This window comes from Brassica napus, chromosome C1 (genome assembly GCF_020379485.1).
Source record: "Brassica napus cultivar Da-Ae chromosome C1, Da-Ae, whole genome shotgun sequence".
In the NCBI taxonomy this organism is placed as follows: Eukaryota; Viridiplantae; Streptophyta; class Magnoliopsida; order Brassicales; family Brassicaceae; genus Brassica; species Brassica napus.
Window position 1 is genome coordinate 4,287,367 of NC_063444.1, and position 10,720 is coordinate 4,298,086.

At 39.8% G+C, this 10,720-nt stretch overlaps 1 protein-coding gene across 2 annotated transcripts; it reads left to right on the plus strand.

Annotated features, from left to right (window-relative positions):
- Nucleotides 1–1,127: 1,127 nt before the first annotated feature.
- LOC106434448 (omega-6 fatty acid desaturase, chloroplastic-like) lies at nt 1,128–8,564 on the plus strand. 2 transcript variants are annotated; one of them, XM_048745294.1, is made up of 10 exons: nt 1,128–1,351; nt 1,454–1,511; nt 1,612–1,850; nt 1,914–2,057; nt 2,143–2,294; nt 2,370–2,492; nt 2,586–2,763; nt 2,839–2,957; nt 3,050–3,164; nt 8,372–8,564. In XM_048745294.1, the coding sequence occupies exons 1-10, from the start codon at nt 1,313–1,315 to the stop codon at nt 8,534–8,536; spliced, it is 1,332 nt and encodes a 443-aa protein (XP_048601251.1). In that variant the 5' UTR covers nt 1,128–1,312; the 3' UTR covers nt 8,537–8,564. The 2 variants fall into 2 exon arrangements, with proteins under 2 accessions (XP_048601251.1, XP_048601252.1); XM_048745295.1 differs by lacking the exon at nt 8,372–8,564 and adding an exon at nt 3,279–3,492.
- Nucleotides 8,565–10,720: the final 2,156 nt, after the last annotated feature.

Consider the following 10,720-nt stretch of genomic DNA (forward strand, 5'->3'; position numbering starts at 1 on the left):
ATGGCCGAGTGCAAGAAGCCGACCTGTTCACCAAATCACTTCCTACCTGCACGTTCAGGAAGTTCACGCATCAGATTGGGATGCGTAGACTGAAAGATCTTCAGTGATGTTCAGAACAGGGGGAGTATACGTGTTGTACTCTTTTTCCTTCACCTTGGTTTTGTCCCACTGGGTTTTCCTGGTAAGGTTTTAATGAGACAACATCTAAAGCGTATTACAATCCCTGTATGGTTATGGCATCCAAGGGGGAGTGTTATAAATTATATTGTGGATGTTCATAATCGGCCTGGTCCATGACCGGTCCAATACCTAGAGAGAGAGAGGCGGCCGCAGGAGAGAGAGAGAGGCGGCTTAGACTTACGGAGAAGGAGAAACTCTAGTTTTTTTCCTTGTATTTGTACATTTTCCATATTTATGTCTTTCTTTTTATCTTTTTGTAATTTTCATATATAAAGGCACCATATATTAAGATTAATGATAAGAACTTACAGATTCTAATTAATGATAATTAATGATAAGAATTTACATATTCTAGTCCTTTAAGTTTACGACAGAATTTTACTTTCAGGATAATAAAGAAATTCTCAGTGTTTGTTTAGTAGCCGTGACAAACCACAAACTTGGAATATTGTTTTGTAACTCGAAAATTTTGATTAGAAACGTAAATAAAACTCAGGTTATGGTGGTTTAAAAAAACTCAGGATATGAAAAGTATTGTATTTTTTTATCATTTAAAGCATGACAAACTTTTTGCTTTTAAATTGACATTGCCAATCTTAAACGACTAAACCACCATTAGTCCAGTTTATACTCTTTCCTATATAATTAACAAAATAACAATACTATTTGACAAAACAATTTTTTGTTGTATATTTATTTTTCAACAAGAATTTGTTATATAGATAAATATGCACGTATCACCCGTAACGCATGTTTTCTATAAAGCTCCAAATAAACTAGTGATCCAAACAACTCGTCAGTTTAGTGACTTACGTTTGGAATTCGAAATTTTTGGAATTATCGTTTAAAATTAATTAATTATCTTAACTAAATTACTTTTATTTTTGTTACAATTGTGCCAATAAGACCCTTTTTGTTACTCAATATTACGATAGTTTTTCCAATATAAAAAAATAAATTAAATATTTTTCGTTAAGTATGCAAAAAATTGTTTCTGAAAACAAAAACAAAAACAAAAACTAAAACCCAAGTTAAATTGTGGAAGTCACTTGTGCTCTGAGCTTGAACAGGTGACGGCTCTTCACAACCATTCAAATTTCAATCCCGTTTGGCTTCGTCTTCTTCACCATCCATGGCGTCAAGAATTGCTGATTCTCTCTTCGCCTTCACGGTAAAAAAAAAGTCTTCACCTTTCACATTCTTCTCTATTGCCCATCACTACTAGTTGAGTTTCCCATCATCAATTTTGTTTCTTTGCTCATTGGATTCTCAGGGCCCACAACAATGTCTTCCTAGGGCTCCTAAGCTTCCTTCTGCTCGTCTTTCTCCTGGTACTCCTCAAAAAAACCCATCTTTTTGTTCTGCAAGTGCAAAGTTGTTGTCTTTCTTATACGAATGCAGATGGCTGATGTTAGTGAACCGTTCTATCAGGTGTGTATGCTGTGAGACCAATTGATCTTCTGTTAAAAGGAACCAGAAGAACATTCCTTGTTCCTGCAAAGAAAAGGATTGGATGTATAAAAGCTGTCTCTGTCCCTGTCGCACCCCCATCAGCTGATAATGCAGAAGACAGGGAACAGCTAGCAGAAAGCTATGGATTCAAACAAATTGGACAAGATCTTCCTGATAACGTCACCTTGAAAGATATCATGGATACCCTTCCCAAAGAGGTTATACAGCTTTTTCAATAAGCGTTGTGTGTGATTGATACTGAACTTCTTCTTGTTCTTCAGGTGTTTGAGATTGATGATGTGAAAGCATGGAAGTCTGTGTTGATATCTGTGACTTCCTATGCTTTGGGGCTCTTCATGATTGCGAAAGCTCCGTGGTATCTGCTTCCCTTGGCTTGGGCATGGACAGGAACTGCAGTTACAGGGGTAAACCTCTCATCATCCACTTGTCTCTTCTCTATGTGTCCTTGTTACTTTACTCTTGTCTAAGTGCATTGTTTCTTTCTTCTAGTTCTTTGTGATAGGCCATGATTGTGCTCATAAATCATTTTCAAAGAACAAATTGGTTGAAGACATTGTGGGTACTCTAGCCTTCCTACCTCTTGTGTACCCTTATGAGCCATGGCGGTTTAAGCACGACCGTCACCACGCCAAAACCAACATGTAACTCTTACTTACTTAACCTAGACCCTTAAAGGTATTCACTATAGGATAAGTGATGACTTTGTTTCTCTATAGGTTAGTTCATGACACAGCTTGGCAACCAGTTCCTCTAGAGGAGTTTGATTCGTCACCGGTTCTGAGAAAGGCAATCATTTTTGGATATGGCCCAATAAGGCCTTGGTTGTCCATTGCTCACTGGTATATAAAGATTCACTTTTACTCTTTACACAGTGATCAATTCTTCTTTTCTCTGTATACCTTTTTACTTAACGATTGTAATTGTTCTAACAGGGTGAACTGGCACTTCAACCTGAGAAAGTTCAGACCAAGTGAAGTGAATAGGGTGAAGATAAGTCTAGCTTGTGTTTTCGCCTTCATGGCCGTTGGTTGGCCGCTGATCTTATACAAAGTTGGTGTATTGGGATGGGTAAAGTTCTGGTTGATGCCATGGTTGGGCTATCACTTTTGGGTAAATGCTTCTCTCTTTTCGTTTGATAGAGCATCAGAAGCCACAATGGTTACACACTTATTGTTTATTCTATAGATGAGTACGTTCACAATGGTTCATCATACGGCTCCACACATTCCTTTCAAGCCTGCTGATGAGTGGAACGCCGCTCAGGCCCAGCTCAACGGAACTGTTCATTGTGATTATCCTAGTTGGTAGTGCATCTCCACCTGCTAAGTTGGTGAAGTTAGTATTCTCTAAGTTTGGAGATTTCTTGTTTGACTTTCATATGAATGTTTTGTGACAGGATTGAGATTCTCTGCCATGATATCAACGTACACATCCCGCATCACATAAGCCCAAGGATACCGAGCTACAATCTCCGTGCGGCTCATCAGTCTATACAAGAGAACTGGGGAAAGGTAACAGCCACTTTCTTATCACATAAAGCTTTGTGAATTTATGTTGGTCAAAAATCAACGCATGAAAGTTGGTGATGGTGAAGAACACGTTTTTTTTTTTTGGTTTTTGGTTAGTAAGTTTGGTTGTTACACCAACTCAACACCAAGTCACAAATCTCCTCCTATAAATACATGCATGAAGGAGAAGGGGAAATTCATCCTAAAAACAAAGAAAGAGAGAACAAGAGAAGAAGAGGGTGAGCAAGAGAGTAAATAAGAGAAAAAAAAAATCTTTCTTGTGAAAAAAAATCTTTCTCTATAAAAAATTAAGTGTAATTTCTTGAGTGTATTTGGTGTCGGATGTGAGTTGAGAGCTTGTAAAAATTTCCCGGGTTGATAATAAAAGATCTGTAGCAGGTCCGGAGACGTAGGCAAGATTGGCCGAACTCCGTTAACAATTGTGTGTGTGTTTTTCCCGCTCCCATAAATTTGGTTTTCCGCAAAAATTTGACCGCATATTTCCTAACAACTGGTATCAGAGCCTGAGTTACGGTGATCGGTCAAATTTTTTGCGGGGTTACTATTCACGTGAACAGTACTTCGTGAATAGTGAATTTTGTCGGTAACATCGGTTTGTCGACGAAGGTGTTCTAATACACGGTGGTTCCAGAAACGATGGGAGGCGAAGACGGTTTGGCGCACAGTATCGGGAAATTTGACGGTACAGATTATGCATTTTGGAGAATGCAAATTGAAGATTATTTGTACGGAAAGAAGCTTCATCAACCGCTGAGCAAGAAGCCTGAGAAGATGGATCAGGATGAGTGGGAGCTCCTTGACAGACAAGATCTGGGTGTTATAAGGTTAACACTGTCGAAAAACGTTGCTCACAACGTTGCGAAGGAGAAGACCACGGAAGGGCTCATGAAAGTTTTCTCTGATATGTATGAGAAACCTTCGGCAAACAATAAGGTATTTCTCATGAAGAAACTCTTTCATTTGAAGATGGAAGAAGGTGGCCTGGTTGCCGCACATGTGAACGAGTTCAACACGATTGTCAACCAACTGTCATCGGTTGAAATCGAGTTTGATGATGAAGTGCGAGCACTGATTTTGTTGGTATCTCTGCCAAATAGTTGGGAGCCGATGAGGGCAGCGGTTAATAATTCTATGGGTACTCAAAAGCTCAAATTCAATGATGTTAGAGATCGTATCCTTGGTGAGGAAGTTCGAAGGATAGACTCTGGGGAGGCATCAGTGAGCTCTGCTTTCAACGTGGAAAACAGAGGGAGAAACCCAGATAGAAATAACCCGAGTAATGGCAGATCGAAGTCAAGGAATGGATGGGGCCAGTCCAAATTCAGACAGCCTGCAGAGTGCTGGAATTGTGGAAAGACAGGTCACATTAAGAAGAATTGCCGAGCACCACCGAAGAAGGAAGACAACACTAAAGGCGGAGCCAATGTAGTGACACGTGAAATCGCTGATGCATTGGTAGTGTCTGTTGATTCCCCAAGGAAAATTGAAGCTCGTGATGCAACTGCAAATACCACCAAAGCGTCAATCTCCTATGACGATAGCCCAGTCGATTCATGGGTGTTTGACTCAGGAGCGTCGTTCCACACCACACCGCACCATAACATCATGGAAAATTATGTTGCGGGAAATTACGGAAATGTATATCTTGCTGATGGATTACCTTTGGACATAGTTGGTATTGGAGATATCAACCTGAAAATGTCAGACGGACGTGTGTGGAAGATTACCAAGGTCAGACATGTGCCAAAGTTGATTCGAAATCTGATTTCAGTAGGTCAACTTGATGATACGGGGCACGATGTTAATTTTGGTGGTGGAGCCTGGAGAGTCAAGAAAGGTTCCATGGTGGTGGCTAGAGGTCATAAAAGAGGCACTCTTTATATGACGACGAGTTATCAAGACACTGTTGCTGTTGTCGAGAATGCCAAACATACCAAGTTGTGGCATTGTAGGTTGGGACACATGAGTGAGAAAGGGATGAAACTCATGGTGGAAAATGGTGCTCTTCCGGATCTGAAGACGGTGGATCATCAGATGTGTGAAAGTTGCATCCTTGGGAAACATAAACGAGTTAGTTTCTCTAAAGGAGGAAGAAAGCCAAAATCTGAGAAGTTAGAGCTGGTGCACACTGACGTGTGGGGACCTGCTCCTGTTGCATCGCTGGGAGGTTCGTACTACTATGTGACCTTTATCGATGACTCCACAAGAAAAGTGTGGGTTTACTTCATGAAGAACAAACATGAAGTGTTTTCGGTTTTCAAAATTTGGAAAGCCATGGTTGAGATTGAGACGAATCTCAAGTTGAAGTGTCTAAGGTCTGATAATGGTGGTGAGTACATCAGCGGCGAGTTCAAGAGATATTGCGTTGATAATGGGATCAAGATGGAGAAGACTATTCCTGGAACGCCTCAACAGAATGGAATAGCGGAAATGATGAACCGAACCTTGAATGAGCGTGCAAGGAGCATGAGATTGCACTGTGGATTACCAAAGACGTTTTGGGCAGATGCAATCAATACCGCAACCTTCTTAATAAACAAAGGACCGTCTGTACCATTGGGATTTAAGATCCCTGAAGAGGTTTGGAGCGGAAAGAAAGTAAACCTTTCTTATCTAAAGGTGTTTGGTTGCTTAGCTTATGTTCACATTGACGATGCTGCAAGAAGTAAACTTGACTCGAAGTCTAAAAAGTGTTACTTCATCGGTTATGGTGACACGGAGTTTGGTTACCGGTTTTGGGATGACGAAAATCGGAAGATCATCCGCAGCAAAAATGTTGTGTTCAACGAAGAAGCGTTGTACAAGGATAAGCTAAGAGAAGGCTCGAAAAGGAAAGAGCCTGGATCTGTTGACTTAGATGATATCCTGACACCGGAGTTGCCACAGGATACCGCAACAGCAGAAGAAGAAATCTCTCAAGACGAGAGTGGTGAGGCTGAAGAAAGTGATGATTCTGAAGTGGTCCCATATACACCAGTCACGGAGTTACGACGGTCAAGCAGAATCATCAGAAAGCCAGTAAGATTCTCTCCATCGCTCAACTACATTCTGCTCACAGACAGAGGCGAGCCTGAATGTTATGAGGAAGCTATGCAAGTTGATGAGTCGATCAAGTGGGAGCTTGCAATGAACGACGAGATGGACTCGTTGTTATCCAATCACACGTGGGAGTTAGCAGATTTGCCTAAGGAGAAAAAGGCATTGCATAACAAGTGGGTCTACCGAATAAAAGAAGAACCTGATGGGAGTAAGCGCTATAAAGCGAGGCTTGTTGTGAAAGGATTCCAACAAAAAGAAGGCGTTGACTACACCGAAATCTTCTCTCTTGTAGTCAAGATGGTGACCATTAGAACGGTTTTTGGGCTGGTAGCACAAGAAGATCTGCATCTTCAACAGATGGATGTGAAGACGGCATTTCTTCACGGTGATTTGGATGAGGAAATTTATATGAAGCAACCCGAAGGCTTTGAGATCAAAGGGAAGGAAAGCCTTGTTTGCAAGCTGAAAAGGAGTTTGTACGGCTTAAAACAAGCTCCAAGACAGTGGTATAAACGGTTCGACAACTTTATTAAAGGCGTTGGTTTCTTGAGGTGTGAAGCTGACCACTGTTGTTACTTCAAGACGCTTGAAGAGTCCTACTTGATATTGCTCCTATATGTCGATGACATGCTGATAGTATGAGCAGACTTGCACGAGATCAATAGCTTGAAGACGAAACTCTCAGAAGAGTTTGCGATGAAAGACCTTGGAGAAGCAAGACAGATTCTAGGGATGAGAATCAGTAGGAGCAAGGAAGGTCTTAAGCTATCACAAGAGGAGTATGTGAAGAAAGTCCTCAAGAGGTTTAACATGGATGACGCGAAGCCAGTTAGTACTCCCCTGGCAAGTCACTTTCGGTTATCCAGAGAACAGTCTCCAAAGACGGAAGACGAGATGGCATGTATGGATAAAGTTTCATATGCCTCTGCTATAGGAAGCCTGATGTACGCGATGATATGTACAAGGCCAGACATTGCACATGCAGTGGGAGTCGTTAGCAGATTTATGAGCAATCCAGGGAAGGAACATTGGGAAGCCGTTAAGTGGATTTTCAGATATCTAAAAGGAAATCCAAGTTTATCGCTATGTTTCACGAAGTCTAAGACGGGATTGCAGGGATATGTTGATGCTGACAATGGAGGTGACATTGACAGCACGAAGAGCACAACCGGGTATGTCTACACCTTTGGCGGTACTGCAATTTGTTGGGTTTCAAAGTTGCAGAAAATTGTATCTCTATCAAGCTGTGAAGCTGAGTATATTGCTGTAACGGAGGCAACAAAAGAGATGATATGGCTACAGTCTTTTCTAGAAGAGCTAGGCCATGACCAAGGGAAAGGTGTGTTGTACTGTGACAGTAAAAGTGCCATCGATTTGGCAAAGAATCCGGTTTACCATGCTCGGGCGAAGCACATACATCGTCGGTATCATTTCATCAGATCAGCGTTGGAAGATGAAATGTTGGTGCTTGAGAAGATCACAGGAAGCAAGAATCCGGCAGACATGTTGACGAAGGTCGTGCCGTATGACAAACTGAGGTTGTGTGCAACCTCAGTTGGCTTGTCAGAGTAACAAGCTGAGAAGATCTGCTACATTGATCAGGGTGTGAAGACAAATTGAAATCAGTCTTCAAGTGGGAGATTGTTGGTCAAAAATCAACGCATGCAAGTTGGTGATGGTGAAGAACACGTTTTTTTTTTGTTTTTGGTTGGTAAGTTTGGTTGTTACACCAACTCACCACCAAATCACAAATCTCCTCCTATAAATACATGCATGAAGGAGAAGGGGAAATTCATCCCAAAAACAAAGAAAGAGAGAACAAGAGAAGAAGAGAGTGAGCAAGAGAGAAAATAAGAGAAAAAAAAAATCTTTCTTGTGAAAAAAAATCTTTCTCTATAAAAAATTAAGTATAATTTCTTGAGTGTATTTGGGGTCGGGTGTGAGTTGAGAGCTTGTAAAAATTTTCCGGGTTGATAATAAAAGATCTGTAGCAGGTCCGGAGACGTAGGCAAGATTGGTCGAACTCCGTTAACAATTGTGTGTGTGTTTTTCCAGCTCCCATAAATTCGGTTTTCCGCAAAAAATTGACCGCATATTTCCTAACAATTTATATTTCACCGACAGAAGATTTGAGGTTTCTTTTGATGCAGTATACACACTTGGCTACGTGGAATTGGCGGTTGATGAAGACGATAATGACTGTGTGCCATGTCTATGACAAAGAGGAGAACTACATTCCTTTTGATAGGTTAGCCCCTGAAGAATCGCAACCAATAACATTCCTCAAGAAAGCAATGCCTGACTACGCAGCCTGATTCATGACAGCCTTCGTATTAGTCTTTTTTTGAATCCCCCAATGATATCCACTAGCTTGTATGCTTTTCAAGCGATAAGCTTCTCCAACGTTTTTCTACGCTGTATCTTATAAACTTATCAAAAAAAGAGAGAACTGGCTGTCCGTTTGCAATTCTATGATCACTTTCTTAGCTTGAACAAGTCAGTCTATAGAGAGATACATATATTTTTTATACATTCTCCTGAATATTGATATCTTTGCTATTCTCTAACAAACCTACAAACATAAAATTTAATAACAGACTAAGCAAGGTAAGATACAAACTGCAAATCATCAGATGATCCTTGTAAGACAGAGTCGGCTCACTCAACAATAACACCCTCCTTGCACCAATGGAGCCATGATCGTCGCTTCTTTTATTTTAACCTAGAACTCACCACCTCACACTATTCCCTCCTCCATACATTCTCATATCGATAAATCCTCAAAAAATCATTCACCACACATATTTATTCCATATCAACACCGGAGACCCTAGCTATAATCACGCGCCAAGACCAGACCATATTCTTGTCCCGTAAATCCAACAAGCTATATAATGCAACATTACATCTTTTCTTGGAAAAGAAGTTAATATCCAGCCAATTTTTTGTTGAGCAGTAAATTCATAACTTATCGCTTGTTCAAAGACATAAAAAATAATAAGTTTTGTGCAATATTTGATTGAATAACCCAAGAAAACAACAACAAAGATATCGACTTGTATTATTACGCATAACATCTGATGATGGGTTTCGAAGTCCTAGCAGAACATCTGCTGACAATACGAAAGGAAAGCTTGAAAAGTAAATCGGTAAACAATAAAGAGAAACAAAGACAGAGAAAAACATCAATCCTCCACATCAATTTGGCGCCGTATCTGACCATTAGCTTCTCATGCAAGTCGCCGATGTAAGTCGATTTCACCTCCTCGTTGATCACGTCATCAATATCTTCGACCTTCTTTGCATGCCAATGTTTATAAAATTCGACTATTTCACCGTCTATTTCATAGATAGTTGGCCCAAGAAAGAACCGAGCTTGTGAATGTACAACCAAAAGCAAGACGAGGAAGATGATCTTTGGGAACCAAGCAGTCATGATCGTTGGAGAATAAGAGCAGCTTGTTTTGTTTCTTCTAGAAAAAATATCACTGGAGAGATCACATATCTATACGTGTTTATTTATATAGATGTTGTGATTTCCTTTTTTCTAATTATTAAATTATTTCTAACTATTTATCTTCAATAACAACATCTTGTGCTGTCAAAAACAAAAACATCTTGTATTTTTTTTTTGGATTTTGATTTCTTTTTTGTATAAGGAAAATCTTTTAGGACTATCTATATCACAAACAATATCTTGTAACTTTTTTTTATGGGATTGTAATTTCCTTTTTTCTAAATGGAAACAATTTTAAACTATTTAGCACAAAAAATATTTTAGAAATATTATGGGAGAAGAAGTACACTGGCCTCTCTGTCATTTTCTTTAGTGATCGACGTTGTTATTAATTTTTATCTGGTTAGTGTGGACTTAATCTTAGGCTTATAATTAAATTAGTTCCCTACAACTTTCCATAATCTTTATATCTAAAAGTGTAACATCCCGAGTGATACGTAAAAAGTTTTAAAAGAATTGATTTAGCTATTTATGTCACTAAAGTTAACTTATTTTTTGTGTCATATATCCATTTAAAATTCCAGAACTAACGTGCTTGAACTGGAGTAGTGAAATGATAGGTGACCTATCGGAAAGTAATTCCCGATATTGTACGAGTGAAGCCAAAGTACAGAGAAAGGTCGGATGCTGATTTGATAAACATGATTTTTAGGTTTTGGAAAAATTAACGGACCGACAACTGGAACGAGACGAGGTCCACAGACCGAGTAAGTAGGCGTGGATGGTCCATTAACCGTAGGCGGACCAGAGCATTATAAGTGGTATCACACCTGGTTAGCCATCTCAGTTCTGATCCAAAAGGCGCCTTGAAACCTATAGTGGGGCGTAACGAGGACATTGAGTTCTTTGAAAAGTGGTGAATTGTAACATTCCGAACTGTGATATGTGGAAAGGTTTAAGAGAATTGATTTGCTACCTATCTCCTTGTTATATACTCCTTCTGTTCCCGAAAGTAAGATTTTTTTAGAATTTTCACGTTTAT